Genomic DNA, 17,960 nt, shown 5'->3' with positions numbered 1-17,960 from the left:
TCAATCAACTGGTGTACAGGTTCCTGAGCCTATTGGGTTTTATCATGTCTACACTTGAAACTGTCATCACTTCCTAATGCATTCCATTTGTCAACCACTCTGATGTGTGTGTGTGTGTGTGTGTGTGTGTGTGTGTGTGTGTGTGTGTGTGTGTGTGTGTGTGTGTGTGTGTGTGTGTGTGTGTGTGTGTGTGTGTGTGTGTGTGTGTGTGTGTGTGTGTGTGTGTGTGTGTGTGTGATTTTGATGTCAACCCCACTCTGTTGCCCGCTTTAGCCAGATGCGTCATATAGACTTGAGATGTATGAATTGGCGTGTATGTTGTGACGGTGCCCTCTCCTATTTTTTCCCAGTACCAACGTTAAGAGTCATATATTCTTACCTTGCAATTTTTCTGAGATGCAGGGAATCATTTGATATGAGAGGCTACTGGATAGTTTTCATATTTATGGAGAAATTATCATTTATAAGTTTTGCAAGTGAGGGGGCTTACACCCCTTGTATATACGAAAAGGCGACGTCTCTTTCGGTTTGGCGCCATGACGTGAGGGCGATAGCAGGCTGGCGAGCCAGTCGGTTGAGCCAGAGCTCAACCTCCGCTATCACAATTAGGTGAGTGATGGCGGAGTACTTGTGAATGACACACACACAAGTACACGCACATGCACACTCAATCATTCTAGAACAGTCATATATTGGCTGAATTAAAGTAATAACGAATCAGTTACAGTTGGAGGCGGACATGCCACTCTTAGGTTTTACCAGATGTAAGAGATCTTAAGAAAGACCCCCCTTGAGGAAAGAGGACGTTTCCAGAGTGAGAATCACCTGTCTTACCCTCATGCTGTATATGCTAGGAATTCTCCATATCTCACCCCATGACACATGTCTAAGTGCAATTCTATTCCAACAGGCCAAGTATGGATATTACCTGCCCTACGTTATCCTGGGTATCGTGAGTGTGGCCGGAGGACTTGTGTGTATTGTGCTCCCTGAGACGCTGGACCAAATCCTTCCCGACACCTTAGAGGATGGGGAGACCTTCTTAACTAACCAGAGTCTCTGTTACAACCCCTGTGCCAGGTGAGCCAGTGTCTCTGTTACAACCCCTGTGCCAGGTGAGCCAGTGTCTCTGTTACAACCCCTGTGCCAGGTGAGCCAGTGTCTCTGTTACAACCCCTGTGTCAAGTGAGCCAGAGTCTCTGTTACAACCCCTGTGTCTAGTGAGCCAGAGTCTCTATTACAACTCCTGTGCCAGGTGAGCTAGAGTCTCTGTTACAACCCCTGTGTCTAGTGAGCCAGAGTCTCTATTACAACCCCTGTGTCAGGTGAGCCAGAGTCTCTATTACAACCCCTGTGCCAGGTGAGCCAGAGTCTCTGTTACAACCCCTGTGTCTAGTGAGCCAGAGTCTCTATTACAACCCCTGTGTCAGGTGAACCAGAGTCTCTGTTACAACCCCTGTGCCAGGTGAGCCAGTGTCTCTTACAACCCATGTGTCTGGTGAGCCAGAGTCTTTGTTACAACCCCTGTGTTAGGTGAGCCAGTGTCTCTGTTACAACCCATGTGTCAAGTGAGCCAGAGACTGTTACAACCCATGTGTCAGGTGAGCCAGAGTCTCTCTTACAACCCATGTGTCAGATAAGCCAGAGTCTCTATTACAACCCATGTGTCAAGTGAGTCAGAGTCTCTATTAAAACCCCTGTGTCAGGTGAGCCAGTGTCTCTATTACAACCCATGTGTCAAGTGAGCCAGGGTCCTCGGTCCTTCAGTTGTAATGGAACAGTCAAACACTGCATGAATATTATAATTTAAGCACGGGAGCATCAACAGGAAATGGGAGGCTGGCAAAATTTTCTACAGCATTTGAGACCCTTTTAAGAATCTGCCGCTCGGAAATCTGCGAGGCACTGAATGCCAGTTTCCATGGAGTGTTCACTACCGAGCCTGAGCAGCTCCCATTGTTGGAAGCGGTTACCCTAGATGAAAGACTATCAGATATAGAGGTGACAGCAGAGGAGGTAATGAAGCAGTTGACAACTCTAGATGCAACTAAAGCAGTTGGACCAGACAAAGTATCACCGTGGATACTAAAAGAAGCAGCACAGGCCCTCAGCGTGCCTCTGGCAATGATTTTTAATGAGTCACTTATGTCAGGAGAATTGCCCAGTTGCTGGAAGAAGGCAAATGTCGTGCCGATCTTCAAGAAAGGTGATAGGGAGGAGGCACTTAATTATAGACCTGTATCACTGACAAGCATCCCCTGTAAAATACTGGAAAGAATAATTAGGCTACGACTGGTTGCACACCTGGAGAACATTAGGTTTGTGAACAAACATCAACATGGGTTCTGGACAGGGAAATCGTTCGCTACTGAGAGCGAAGGTTCTTCGGAACAAAGGTTATAGTGAAACCGTGCAAAAAAAGTCGTATAGTCTGGCATTAAAGGTTAAAATAACTCACCGTGCTAAGAGAATGCGATATATTTAGAAAGCTCAGAAAGAACGAGCAAATTCAAACTGCTTAGAGTGAGAAGCTGCGTAAATAGCCGTGTGTGAATGCCAGAGTGACCACCAGATCATCTTTAGAACTGTAAGGAATCCATTAATTTATTCCTTACTCACAATGATAAAATATGCTAGATAAGAAGCTAAAGTAGTAGTAGTCTCAGCATTAGATAACTGAGAAAGGCAAGGGGGATTCCTCACTATACAAGAAGCATATCCTACACCACACACATACCACCCCGGTACTATTTAGTACTAGTACTTGTACTGCCTAGTACTAGTACTGCCTAGTACTAATAATGGCTCTAGTATTACAACTAGTACTAGTAAATTTCTGTACTATCTACTAGTACTAACAATGTTGTACTAGGCAGAGAAAACAGAGAATCTGAAGTAATATCCTATAGGTTCAAATCAAAGATGGCCACAAAATGTGATTATAATATTCTATAATTTTTTCCCTTAGAATAAATGCATCAATCATATTGTCTGAATATATATATATATATATATATATATATATATATATATATATATATATATATATATATATATATATATATATATATATATATATATATATATATATATGTTTGTGAACATTTGGGTGTATGAGGGTAAAGGTTAATCTGTTTTACCATTATTTTCAGAAAACGGTCTGAATCCAAGGAGATTTTATCCAAGTAACTCTCCAAACAATCATCGAAGTGTGGATAAAAGTTAAAATTACACATGTTTAAAAGCAATCAGCGGAACAAGCAAACCTTGGCAAACAGGATATAGATGATTAAATATTAATAATGTGTTCAATATTTTGAGGCATGTGTTACATGTTTCCTCCAGGTGTGTGTTACACTGTCCTCCAGGTGTGTGTTACACTGTCCTCCAGGTGTGTGTTCATGTGTCCTCCAGGTGTGTGTTACACTGTCCTCCAGGTGTGTGTTACACTGTCCTCCAGGTGTGTGTTACATGTGTCCTCCAGGTGTGTGTTACACTGTCCTCCAGGTGTGTGTTACACTGTCCTCCAGGTGTGTTCATGTGTCCTCCAGGTGTGTGTTACACTGTCCTCCAGGTGTGTGTTCATGTGTCCTCCAGGTGTGTGTTACATGTGTCTTCCAGGTGTGTGTTACATGTGTCCTCCAGGTGTGTTACACTGTCCTCCAGGTGTGTGTTACATGTGTCCTCCAGGTGCGTGTTACACTGTCCTCCAGGTGTGTGTAACACTGCCCTCCAGGTGTGTGTTCATGTGTCCTCCAGGTGTGTGTTACTCTGTCCTCCAGGTCTGTTGTATCTTCAGTGTTCAGAAGAATAATGTCCCAACTGTTGGTAACCCTGGAGATCAAAAGGAGTAGATGCCCCCACTGTTGGTAACCCTGGAGATCAACAGGAGTAGATATATCCACTATTGGTATCCCTGGAGATCAACAGGAGTAGATGTATTCACTCTTGGTAACCCTTCAGATCAACAGAAGTAGATATCCCTACTGTTGGTAACCCTGGAAATCAACAGGAGTAGATGTATCCACTATTGGTTACCCTTCAGATCAACAGAAGTAGATATCCTTACTGTTGGTAACCCTGGAGATCAACAGGAGTAGATGTACCCAGTGTTGGTTACCCTTCAGAGCAACAGGAGTAGATGTTCCCACTGTTGGTAACCCTTGAGATCAACAGGAATAGACCGGAATACACGCTGTTGTCTGGCTCAGAGTGACATCCCGTTCGGCCCTGGGGACGAGGAACCAAGCAAGCATATATAACGATAAATAAATTAAATATCTCCAGTAATTTGCATTTCTTTCAGCATTTTTGTAATGTTTACCTTAAAACCCGTTTATCACAACTATCGAGATTTTAATATTTTCTGGTTTGTACATTTATTTTTTTTGCTCATTGTTTTTTAAAGAAGATTAATAATAGTAAATCGTACAGATTGCTTGTAATGAGTTTAATGGTATCCCAAACTCTTAAACTGTTATGTAAATGAAAGAAACCAACTAATGTTGATACGAACAGAGCGACGCCCAGCTTAACACTGCAAATTAGTACAGATTGACACGACAGAACATTGATCACCGGTACGTAGCAGCATTCAACTAACTACAGAATATTACTCATTGTGACTCTCGCTTCATGCAGGTTGGCGTTCAATCCCCGACGGTCCAAGTGGTTGGGCACCATCCCTTCTCTCCCCGTCCCATCCCAAAACTTTATCCTGACCCCTACCCAGTGCTCTAAAGTCTAATGTCTTGACGTTTCCTCCTGATTGTTCCCTTTCCTTCAACGTGAACATTAGCACATAGCTACGTCTTGCATAACCCCTGAAAATGACTCTATAGTTTGTTACAGAAGTTCCTTTATAATCTGTACTTAGCAATATCCAGCACGTTGACTACCAAAATAGTACTGAACATTGGTACTCAGCGGCTTCTAGTACAAAACTGTGCATTATTACAGAGAAAGATTTATCGATTCTGCTTCACATGATCGTGATTCTCGGACCTACGCGACTTATTTGCAACACGCGACATGAGCAGCAGAGTTAAGCTGCGAAAAATACATCAAAACATTTAGTTAGTATACATATTGAATGGCAGAAAGAAAAATGGACTCCATCTGTCTGGTACAGAAGTCTCAACACTTTTCAGTACGAGGGACACAGCATATATTTTACACATTTTCGAGGGCCAAAGAAAAAAATCAGTTTTAAATTAATGAATTAATTGTAATTGGATTTTTTGGGGTAATGAGCATGAAATTATTTAGAACAAAAGAGAAATGTGACTATTAGACTGATGTCGTGCTTACAACGGGACATGATATATAGTGAGGAAACTTACACTGCGAAATTATATATAAAATGAAGAAACTTAAGCTGGGAAATGTTATATAATGAGGAAACTAACACTGAGAAATGATATATAATGAGTAAACTTACACTAGAAAATTATTTATAATGTGTAAACTTACACTGAAAAATGATATATAATGAGCAAAAATGTCGCACTTTAGCACAAGTTTTGAAGATTTGTTTTTATTTACATGTAGATGACAAGCGCCGGCTATTCATTTAATATTGATTTTATTTATTGAGAGTTAACATTTTTACCTGTAATTAGAATTTACCAAATTTTCTGGCAAATGATAAGAAAAATAATCACGTCTCAAAACAGAAATTCTGTGAAACGAATCAAATAAATTAAAAAGAAAATAATAGTTATCAGTAAAGCTCGAACAACAATTAAGATATATGTGAGTGTGTGTATTCACCTAGTTGTATTGCCCTAGTTGTGCTTGCGGGGGTTGAGCTCTACTCTTTCGGCCCGCCTCTCAATTGTCAATCAACTGTTACTAACTGCAAACTATTTTTCTCCACACACACACACACCCCTTCCAGGAAGCAGCTCCGTAACAGCTGTCTAACTCCCAGGTACCTATTTACTGTTAGAGAAAGAAATTTTGCCCATATGTTTCTACCTGGTCCGGGAATCGAACCCGGTCCACAGGATTACGAGTGCTGCGCGCTGCCCAATCAGCTACAAGACACCTGTGTGTGCGTGTGTGTGTGTGTGTATAATAAGAAATACTAGTTTTTAATGTCAATTCCAAAATCCTGCGGGATATCCTTTTCTATTTCAACAGTGTCATGAGAAAGATATTAGCACAATGGTCCGGCAGGAGGAGGCGAGCGAGCCTTGATTACCGGAGAGAGCGAGGACCAGACAATATTTACATAGGAATCTTCTCCTGGACGGCCGTTACCTCGGTAAGAAACTGTTTCATCTGGTGTGCGCGTAGCGGGGCTGATGGGCTCTCACTGCACGAGAGAGATAACAATAGTTAGAAAATGGGTAAAATAACAGTTTATGTAGATCACTAATAATTTATGTAATTTATAAATTGTTTCTATAACTTTGTCCCAACCACTTTGGGCTAGACGGTAGGGGCGATGGCCTCGCTTCATGCAGGTCGGCGTTCAATCTCCGACCGCCCACAAGTGGTTGGGCACCATTCTTTCCCTCCGTCCCATCCCAAATCCTTATCATGATCCCTCTCAAGTCCTATATGGTCGTAATACCTTGGCACTTGGCCCCCCTCATAGTTCCCTTCCCTTCTATAAATTTTCAAAATATGAGAATACTGAATAATTTCAGTATTTTTATATCCCAGTTTATACTTTGGTTTTAATGCAATGCTTACATTAACTACTGTCATTGTTAATTACTTTATGAGTGTCTTCCTTGTCATTATCATTATCGCTATCCTGGGGCCTGGTGACAGAGGGCTTAACCGCTGAGTGGACAGCGTTCGGGATTCGTAGTCCTATGGTTCCGGATCCGATCCCCGGCGGAAGAGAAAACAAATTGGCAGAGTTTCTTAAACCCTGAAGCATCTGTTCACATAGCAGTAAATAGGTACCTGGGAGTTAGACAGCTGCTACGGGTTGCTTCCTGGAGATGTGTAACAAAAAAGGAGGCCTAGTCGAGGACCGGGCCGCGGGGACGCTAAACCCCGAAATCATCTCAAGATAATCTCAGGACAGATTCTTTAAACAATGCTATTTATATAGTCATTAATTAAAAGTATACTCAACCACCACAGTTGTATCTTTTCAATATCTTACAAACCATCAGATTTGTAAGTGATGATATAGTCATCATATGCATGTTCTTGCTCATATTTCGTTAAGCGCCACTGAACGTTGGTGTTCCGAATGGACTAATATATTGTTTTTAAGTGATTGTGCCAACAATGTCTGTATTTTCATATTTTCTTTACAATTGTCACTCAGTTTCTATAAATTTCAAAGGGATTGTTTCAGTTGGTTGGTGTTCGTAGTGATAATTAGCGACTTTAAATCTTATCGACCTCTGTCTTTTACTGATACCCGAATCAGGATGGGTCACCTGATTTACATTTAGATGGATACAGTGGTGATGGGTGTATAGTGTAGATGGTTACAGTGGTAATGGTTGTGTAGTGATGATGGTTACAGTGGTGGTGGTTGTGTAGTGTAGATGGTTACAGTGGTGGTGGTTGTGTAGTGTAGATGGTTACAGTGGTGGTGGTTACAGTGATGATGGTTACAGTGGTGATGGTTACAGTGATGATGGTTGTGTAGTGAGGATGGTTACAGTTATGACGGTTGTGTAGTGATGATGGTTACAGTGATGATGGTTGTGTAGTGTACATGGTTACGGTGATAAGGCCCATGATTAAGTGCAGACGTGTCCTCCACTTTTGGAGTTTATAACACTCTGAAAACCTAGAACCAGGGATGGAATCTTTGCAGCGACTGTATTAACATCTCCTGTCATAATAACATGTCAATTGTCACTCTTAAGAATCGTTCAATTCATATCTGTCACCCAGCGGCCAGATTCACAAAGTAGTTACGCAAGCACGTGCGAACTTGTACATCTTTTCTCACTCTTTGGCGGCTTTGTTCACAATTATTAAACAGTTAATGAACTCCGAAGCACCAGGAGGCTGTTTATAACAATAACAACAGTTGATTGGGAAGTTTTCATGTTTGTAAATTGTTTAATTAATGTAACCAAAGCCGTCAAAGATTGAAGAAAGATGTTCACACTCGTAACTGCTTGCGTAACTGCTTTGTGAATCCAGGTCCAGGACTATTAACTAACTGGTATTGCGCTAACTCTGGCTGTCTTCGTTCCTATGTTTGCGTTAACTATATGATGGAGTCTACGTACCAACGACGGCGAAAACATACGCAACATATAATTCATTTAGGAGCCGTCTTCTAATGCCAAATATAGGTAAATTCTAATCGAATGTGCAAAGCTATCACATTCTTTACTGTTAGAGTCTACTAGTTAGAGTTTACTTTACTGTTTACTGAGTCCGGATTTTCTCCATAAATTATTTCAGACCGAAGGTTGAAAGTTGTCAATACGTCAGGTATTATGCTCAGGTATTATGTAGCAATGTGAGAGGGTCGCCAATTCCTTCTGTTCACTGTTTTGCAGACGCAGAATATCGGGGTTTGTGCTGATGTTGCAGTATGGTGGAGGAACAATATTTACGTAATTTGTATAAGAATTTGTAGGGAGCCGGTCGGCCGAGCGGACAGCACGCTGGACTTGTGATCCTGTGGTCCCGGGTTCGATCCCGGGCGCCGGCGAGAAACAATGGGCAGAGTTTTTTTCACTCTATGCCCCTGTTACCTAGCAGTAAAATAGGTACCTGGGTGTTAGTCAGCTGTCACGGGCTGCTTCCTGGGGGTGCAGGCCTGGTCGAGGACCGGGCCGCGGGGAAACTAAAGCCCCGAAATCATCTCAAGGTGACCTCAAGATAAATCGGCCTGCTTGCTAGTGAATAGCATCATGGTGTGAACTTAGCGCTATGCACACCTTCTTTTGACGATTGGAAAGTTTTTGATTGATATGGAACAGCTAAATGGTAAGGTTTCTATGGGTTGTGCGTGCCTTTCGTCATTGTTTTATTGTATGGCATTATATTTCAAAGTCAACTTAATGGTCACAATAACTCCATTCCTCACTTGAATACTGCTCTCTCACACTTGATGGTGTCTGCTCCAGTAATGTGAGTTTTCTGTCTCGTCTTGACTAATGTGTCTGACTTTTAATATCTTTTGTAGAATAATCAAATTATTTAAAATACAAATCATTTTAATGAAAAAGTAACCGACAAAATTCTAATAGAATTATTATCTGCACCTAAGGAACTAATTGTATAAATGAGTTTCCTGAACTACTATAAATACAAGTGGATTAATTCTAATTGTATTCTTCTCCGTTTATCTGTTTTTAACTTTCTTCCAGAATCCATTAGCATCGCATCGTCTCGTAGTTTTCTCAAGACGGTCACGTCGGTAAGTAAACTTTGGTTGGTCTGTTTCCAGGCTTCCTTAACAACATCTATCAATTCCTTCTTTGGTCATCTAGTGTTCTTCAGCCTTCACTGTGTGGACCATTACCCTTGCTACAAGGCCTGCTCTTCCTCTTGGCAGCCTCCCAGAATACCAAGTTCCTCCAATCTGATAAAAAGTCTTCCCTAACTCTTCCACCTCAAGGTTCTCCAGCATCTCTTCCCGTATTACTTCATCTATGTCTGATAATAATAATACACCCACAGTTATTGCTGTTGATCCCATTACCAGTATAACTATTCACAGAGAGTAATCACACTAACGTGATGTATCAGTGAGAAAATTCGCACTAGCCGTGATGAGGATTCGAACCTATGTGGTTGGTAGTCACACGCACAAACCCCAGACAACCAGGCCACGACATGAAAAAAAAAAATTGCTTCCTGGAGTTCTTCTGAACACACGAGGGTTTCCTGAAGTTTCCACTGAAGCCTCCTGATCCCTTCTACTTGCTACATAGTCGCAATGACTTGGTGACTTATCTTGATAATTGTCTTACCTTCCACTGAAGCTGGACCAAGATTTTCACACAACCTTCCCCCCCCCCCCCATTCCATGCACTCTGGGTCAGTCATCCAGGAATGATCTACCTCTGAGGCTCCTCTCTCAGTACACTGAGTAATCACACTAACCTTAACGAAACGTGTTTACTAGAACTCCAGGTTACAGTCCTTTTACCATGTCGTGGCCTGGTTGTCTGGGGCGAGTGAGTGGGAATACCCACCGCATAGGTTCGAACCCTCATCACAGTTTCTCTGGATTTTCTCATTATTACTATTAATAACTATTAATGCCAGTATAATTATTATTATCTGTTTAACTAAGTGTTACACTAATATTATTGTAATTACTAATACAATTGTGTTCCAAAAGTTATGCAACTATTTATACAAGAGTTTTATATTCTTTGTTTTTCAAATAACCAATGTAATAATTGATTGTACCGGGGGACAGGAAGCCAGATTGTATTCTACACGTTTTGGCTTTTATCGAAGTCTAACCCCCTTCCGCCACCCCCCCTCAGGGCCGAATTACTGACCTCGTACTGGATGCCACCCCTCAACAAGCTGACTAACTCCTCTGTATCTACGCTTTGCTAGATGAACAGTTGTATTAGGTGAAAGGAAATGTTCCCAACTATTTCTGTTCGCCCGGGACTCGAACTCGGAATTCTCGATTGTGGGTCGAGAACGAACCCGACTGCACTACCGGGACCTAACCCGGGAGGGATATCACCCATTTACATTGCCCAATTAAATTATCCATTTAAATTGCCAATTAAACTGCCTAGAGGGGGGAGGGGGTTGCCTGGCGATGCCCGTGTAGTGTAGATGGTTACAGTGGTGATGGTTGTGTAGTGTAGATGGTTACAGTGGTGATGGTTGTGTAGCGTAGATGGTTACAGTGGTGCTGGTTGTGTAGTGTAGATAGTTATGGTGATAAAGCCCCTGAGTAAGTGTAGATGTGTCCTCCATTTCTCACCCGAGCAACACCTCTCTCACCCGAGGTGTTTGTCCCCTGTGCAACACCAGGAATATCTCCCCCATCAAATACCATTTAAATCTGAATTGAGGAGCAAATATTTACAAAGTTCCCTCCTAAAATTCTTCTTGATCCTATTACCCAAATAAATGCAGAAGGGCCAGTTTTTGCTAGTGTGTCCCAGCAGTCTTCCAGGACGCTGGGACCCCTAGCATGATAACTCTCGGACCAACAGCGACGCAGACCGTGCATAACTCTCGGACCAACAGCGACGCAGACTGTGCATGACTCTCGGACCAACAGCGACGCAGACCGTGCATGACTCTCGGACCAACAGCGACGCAGACTGTGCATGACTCTCGGACCAACAGCGACGCAGACCGTGCATAACTCTCGGACCAACAGCGACGCAGACCGTGCATAACTCTCGGACCAACAGCGACGCAGACCGTGCATGACTCTCGGACCAACAGCGACGCAGACTGTGCATGACTCTCGGACCAACAGCGACGCAGACCGTGCATGACTCTCGGACCAACAGCGACGCAGACGGAGCATGACTCTCGGACCAACAGCGACGCAGACCTAGTATACATGCAGACCAACAGTCCCACATGTTAACTGACTCACAAATACACACTCGAGACAAGTAAATAGAGATGCTCACAGACTACCCGGCAAAGATACAGATTCATAGACAAATTGGCATGCAGACTCGCAGACAAAGGCACACAGGCCGAATCACAGTTAGACTCTCGGATATAGACAAGAGCTAAGAGTTTCACTAACTCACAGACTAACATAGAATACACAGACTTACCAACACTGGGAGAGTAATCAACCAACACTGGGAGAGTAATCAACCAACACTAAGAGAGTAATCAACCAACACTGGGAGAGTAATCAACCAACACTGGGAGAGTAATCAACCAACACTGAGAGAGTAATCAACCAACACTGGGAGAGTAATCAACCAAGCCATATAGACTCATTTTGTTCTCCAAATCTCTTCTTTCCTCTTCAAAACAGCAGAAGGGAGCTTTGTGCAATTACAAAACAATCAACAAGAAGTGCTTCTTACCTCCGCTTGTAATTGCGTTGTTACCCACTAAGATGAGAGTCAGTGATTACATAATTTTGCCAAACAATTCAGGGGATTGAAGTTTAATTACGTCGTTTATTTTTGAAAGTATTATGGTTGTCGGCTCGCCGCTGGGTGTTCTTGATTGACGTGTTCTTGATTGACGTGTTCTTCATTGGGGGTGTTCTTGAGTGACGTGTTCTTGGGTGACTGGTACTATAGTGACGTGTTCAATATCAGACGTGTTAGGCGTATTCACCTAATTGGTTTACCGAGGGCAAAGAGTCGGCTCTTTCGTTCTGTCTAAACTGTCAGTTTCTGTAGAGGTTCCTGGAGCAATTAGTCTCTTTCACACACACACACACACAAATACACACACACACACACACACACACACACACACACACACACACACACACACACACACACACACACACACACACACACACACACACACACACACACACACACACACACACACACACACACACACACACACACTGGTGAGGGGCGGGTGGCTGACAGGACAGCACGCTAGACGCGTGAACCTGTGGTCCTGGGTTCGATTCCCAGCGCCGGCAAGAAACAATGGGCAGAGTTCCATATACCCTGATGCCCCCTGTTACCCAGCAGTAAATAGGTACCTGGGAGTTAGTCGGCGGTCATGGGCTGCTTCCTGGTGTGTGTGTGTGTGTGTGTGTGGTGTGGAAAAAAAACAGTAGTTAATAACAATTGATTGACAGATGAGAGGCGGGCTAAAAGAGCAAGCTCAACCCCCGCAAACACAACTAGGTGAACACACACACACACCAGCAAGGACGCCAAGAGTCCTTGCATACAAAGGCATATAACAAGGTGTTGAGATTCAAGACGAATGAGAAGACTTGATGACACACTTGAACATCATCTTATAAAACGTTTTAGCTTATATTCTAATTTTTTGCAATATATCGTCTTTTAAAATTACTTTCGAAGAGCTATTTGCCCGTGTCTAATAATGCATTAATTTTAATAATACAACAATCATGCCCAGTACATTATGATAATAAATATAACAATAGTAACAACATATAACAAAAGTATAACATATACCAATAGTAACAAATATATCAACAATATACTAACAAGATGGGCATTGGTTTCAGTCGGTGTGGGTGGTAAGTATTTTTCCACGCCTCCTCATCACCAACCCCCAAGACAACGTTACACAAGGGTGCCGTTGGCTGGCAGCCTCACATCAGCCAGATTGCTGACTGTTTTAAGAAGATTCTTGAGTGGGAGGATGCCAGAAGACTTGGGGTGGATCACCTACTCACGGAGAGTTTCATGTTCAGGACCCTAAAGACGCAATTGGTGTTAAGCATACAAGTTTGTCCCCTTCCCCCACTCGGTTCTTTTTCGTGCAATTCAATATTGCTGATGAAGAATGCAAAAATACGTTGCCAGTGAATAGGAAAACGTCATTTCAACATCTGCTCCTGGCGGCCTCTCACGGCAGACTGGTCATACCTTCGTTATGGATGTTTCATTTTAGTGCTGTTTGTGCGTGTGTGTTTGTATTGTCATTGTGCTTCATCAATACATTGGTATGTTCTGGAAAATTTTATGAATGTTTAATAATGATAACAGAAAGACAGTTTGGATTCATGGAGTACATAAGCACAACAGAGACCCGTAAACATTTTTGTTAATAACGATCTTAGTTCCGGCAATCAATATTCACTAATTCTTGATAAAGATGCAAATTCGTGCATGACAGATGCTGATACAACTGAAAAACAGAACTCTTGCGTGATTATACACTCTCCTTTATACAAATGAAGAAAATTCTAAATATAAAACGACTGATGGTAAGTTTGCATGAAAAATGTCCAAATTTGCTTTAGCTGGTATTTAATACTGCTCTTAACACAGCCAATAGAAGGGAAGGGAACTATCAGGAGAAAGCACCAAGCCATTAAGACTATATAGCACTGGGAAGGGGTCAGGATAAGGGTTTGGGATGGGACGGGGGAAAAGGAATGGTGCCCAACTACTTTGACAGTCGGGGATTGAACGCCGACCTGCATGAAGCGACACCGTCGCTCTACCGTCTATCCCAAGTTGCTTCTACTCTTAATATATTCAGTAAGGATAATTACTATTATAATCAAGTCAGCTGGGACAGTTGCTGTGGTTCTTATTGTATTGGAGCTATTTTCTGCATTAATGATCCTCACAGAAAGATAAACGAAAATCTCGGTAACTTGCACGACTCAAGCCATCGTTATATAATACAAGTCCAGACTTATTATCCCTCGTATTGCCCAGAGTGTCCACTGTTGACAACAGGAATATCGAACATTGCCGTGTTCAGTGTTGGTTGAGGGTGAGGTGTGTGGTGGAGGGCTGTATGGTCTGAGAGAACCACAGCCTGAACTCTGTAGTCTACCTGAAGAAGCGTGCAGTAGTTGCATTCCTTATGAAGATGTATTATTAAAATACGAAGGTACTTAAGGAAATTCCTGTTTCAATTTTATATATATTATCTATCTATCTATCTATCTATCTATCTATCTATCTATCTATCTATCTATCTATCTATCTATCTATCTCTCTCTCTCTCTCTCTCTCTCTCTCTCTCTCTCTCTCTCTCTCTCTCTCTCTCTCTCTCTCTCTCTCTCTCTCTCTCTCTCTCTCTCTCTCTCTCTCTCTCTCTCTCTCTCTATATATATATATATATATATATATATATATATATATATATATATATATACACACAAATGTACATCGATTGTTCCAGCCACCACACACCGCGAGTCGCAACTTGGACGTAATAATACAAGCAAGGCCGGGTTCCCTACGGAGTGATCACCGTTGGAATTGAGAGCGGAGTGTGCGGTGGAGCGAGACCTCAGTGTGGGCTGAAAATCGACCTCAGAATATCTACGCTATTGGTCTCATGACTACGGAGGCGGCCCGTGTGAGAGGTGTGGAGTAGCTTAGAGAGGTGGATGGCGTGGGGAAACAGGAGGAGGGAGAGAAGGAAAAGGAGGATGATGGTGGTGGAGAGTGAGAAGCAGAGAGAAAGGAGGAATAGGGAGAGAAGCATAGGGAAAGGAGAAATAGGGAGAGAAGCAGAGGTAAATTAGGAATAGGTAGAGAAACAAAGGGAAAGGAGGAATAGGGAGAGAAGCAGAGGTAAACTAGGAATAGGTAGAGAAGCAAAGGGAAAGGAGGAATAGGGAGAGAAGCAGAGGTAAAGGAGGAATAGGAAGAGAAGTAGAAGGAAGGGAGGAATATACAGAGAAGCTGGAGGAGGACTAGGTACTTTCCTAGAAGTGCATACCTAACAGTGGCTACGGAGAAGTGAAGTTAATTTTCACTTCTGGGTCGTAACTCTGCTGTTTATCTCAAATAGTATTTAACTTTCCTGACATTCCAATTATATATCGGAGTTTTATTGCACTGATGAACATGCTTATGGAGAGCCGAATAATGTATTACCAGAGAGAAGTCTGCCCATGTATTCTCAGACCAGGTGATCAAGAACAATAAATAAATAAAATAATAAGAAGCATGGAATATTATCCAGATTTACCTGGGATACGAAGATTGAAACAAACATATACGCAAGAAAGTCTAGTTCACTGAAATTCGAATTTTGCCCTAAATAAGTCATCTTAATTGAATGTTTTTTTTTGTAACAATTAGGTTTTCCTGAAGGCGGTATAATTTGATCTAAAAATATATGTTGCTAAAATATATTTACCTAAACGCATGTTGCTGAGGTTCGTAGAGCGAGGGGTTAATGTCTAAGTGTAACAGGTGTTAATGCCTCAGTGTGGCAAGTGTTAATGCCTCAGTGTGGCAGGTGTTAATGCCTCAGTGTGGCAGGTGTTAATGCCTCAGTGTGGCAGGTGTTAATGCCTCAGTGTGGCAGGTGTTAATGCCTCAGTGTGGAGAGTGTTAATGCCGCAGTGTGGCAGGTGTTAATGCCTCAGTGTGGCAGGTGTTAATGCCTCAGTGTGGCAGGTGTTAATGCCTCAGTGTGGCAGGTGTTAATGCCTCAGTGTGGCAGGTGTTAATGCCTCAGTGTGGCAAGTGTTAATGCCTCAGTGTGGCAGGTGTTAATGCCTCAGTGTGGCAGGTGTTAATGCCTCAGTGTGGCAGGTGTTAATGCCTCAGTGTGGCAGGTGTTAATGCCTCAGTGCGGCAGGTGTTAATGCCTCAGTGTGGCAGGTGTTAATGCCTCAGTGTGGAGAGTGTTAATGCCGCAGTGTGGCAGGTGTTAATGCCTCAGTGTGGCAGGTGTTAATGCCTCAGTGTGGAGAGTGTTAATGCCGCAGTGTGGCAGGTGTTAATGCCGCAGTGTGGCAGGTGTTAATGCCTCAGTGTGGCAGGTGTTAATGCTGTGGGAAAAACCTGTCGAGATTGATATGAGAGGAGACTACCAGGGGACTTGTACTGAACTAAATTAAAAATTACTGTCTGCAAATTAATTCAACTAAAATCTCTAGCTAGGGTCGTAAATCCTAGCTCCTCTTTTCCTAATGACAGATTGTGGGCTGTAAGGGGCAGGTGAGGTGAATGAATTAGTTGATAGGTTGATTGAAGATCCACAGTCCACCTGCTGACAGGTATCTCACATCAGCTTGTATTTTATACAAGGATAAGGTTTAATAAATTCAGTTATATGACTGAACACTGGCTCTGTTTAAATCAGAGATTTAAACATGTACATAGTCTAGCCTAGCACAATAACTATTAGCAGCCAATATATTTTTATACTATAAACAACAATTTAAATTGTGAAAGTATAATAAATGACTTTAAATGTAGTCTAAGTACTGTTACTAAGTACTAAAGATTATATTCAGTTAAATGAACTTTTATGATAACTTAAAAATAACTAAGCAAGCAATTGTTAACTTAATTTATATATTCAAGTATATATACACATATATTCATATTCAATTTATATGAATAGATGCAGTCAGCCTGACTGAATCTTTTCCCACACAATGGACATTCATGAGGGTTTGTTTATTTATCGTGACTGAATTTTTCTTACACAATGGACCCTCATGAGGTTTGGTGCGTAAAGACTCAACTGCTGCACTACAATTTTAATAAACTTACTGAAATATGAGGCATTGCCTCGCTTTATAACCGACAGACAGACTTATAGGATATTAAAGTCATACAAGCATGCAGTTGGCTAATTAATACTCAATAACATCAATATACTTCTCTGACTGCCGGAATGCCTGTCTGACAGTGTGCCAGACTTGATAACTCTCTTGTCACGAGTTTAGGCACAATATTTTATATCACAGCTTTGCTGTAGATTTTTCTTGTAGCATTGCTACGTGATTTTACCTTAACTGCGTTGCAGAAGGATGATAGTTGATGGTGAAGGTGGAGACAAAAGTCACTGTGTGCTCCACTCTACACTTAAAGAGATATAAATGTTCTAGGAATTTTCCTTGTAGATATATTCCCCAGGTACTTCCCCAGTTCTAGAGAGTGTTCATTGGGTATAAAGATAATTAAATAAGGTGTCCTGAACTAAGTAATGTTAGCTAAGGTACCCTCACACTTGTTCACTGTGAGGTCAACAAATGTGTAGTGCCGCGGGGTGTGGTGGGCGCTTCTCTCCCAGCCATCGACCCCCCCCCCCCATGCTCCCAGAGCACGGTAGCCTTCTATGAATATTGATTGATTATTTTTACTGTCTAGACTTATGATTGAGATAAGGTGTGATTATAATAAAACTAGATATAGGATTTAAAGATTATAAGTAGTACTTGAAAGTACCACTGATTCTTATTAAGGATTCGATTTATAATCCCTACCGGAAATCGAATCATGTTCCAAAAGTTTTTTAATTAAGAAATCCTTCTAGAAGCTTCTGGATCCTTGAGAGATCAAGCACAAAGTCCGTAGGCGCCTATAGGGCCCTACGGTGTACGTGATCATAGGGGCATTGTCATCTAG

At 42.0% G+C, this 17,960-nt stretch overlaps 1 protein-coding gene across 12 annotated transcripts in view; it reads left to right on the top strand.

Annotated features, from left to right (window-relative positions):
• Positions 1-4,440, top strand: part of LOC123774454 (organic cation transporter protein) — a 34,592-nt gene extending 30,152 nt beyond the window's left edge. Inside the window, exons 11-14 of one of the 12 annotated variants that reach the window (XR_011223449.1) lie at positions 911-1,080; positions 3,153-3,414; positions 3,461-3,507; positions 3,622-4,440. Coding sequence is in view for 1 of the 12 variants with exons in the window: in XM_069307943.1 (XP_069164044.1) it covers positions 911-1,080; positions 3,153-3,189 (207 nt within the window). In the remaining 11 variants the exon portion in view is untranslated. Of the gene's footprint in view, positions 1-910; positions 1,081-3,152 lie in introns of all 12 variants that reach the window. The other 11 variants (XR_011223446.1, XR_011223447.1, XR_011223448.1 and 8 more) reach the window with 11 other exon arrangements.
• The last annotated feature ends 13,520 nt before the right edge of the window (positions 4,441-17,960 follow it).

Source organism: Procambarus clarkii, chromosome 61, assembly GCF_040958095.1.
Source record: "Procambarus clarkii isolate CNS0578487 chromosome 61, FALCON_Pclarkii_2.0, whole genome shotgun sequence".
Lineage (NCBI taxonomy): Eukaryota > Metazoa > Arthropoda > Malacostraca > Decapoda > Cambaridae > Procambarus > Procambarus clarkii.
This window is presented reverse-complemented; position numbering and strand designations above follow the sequence as displayed.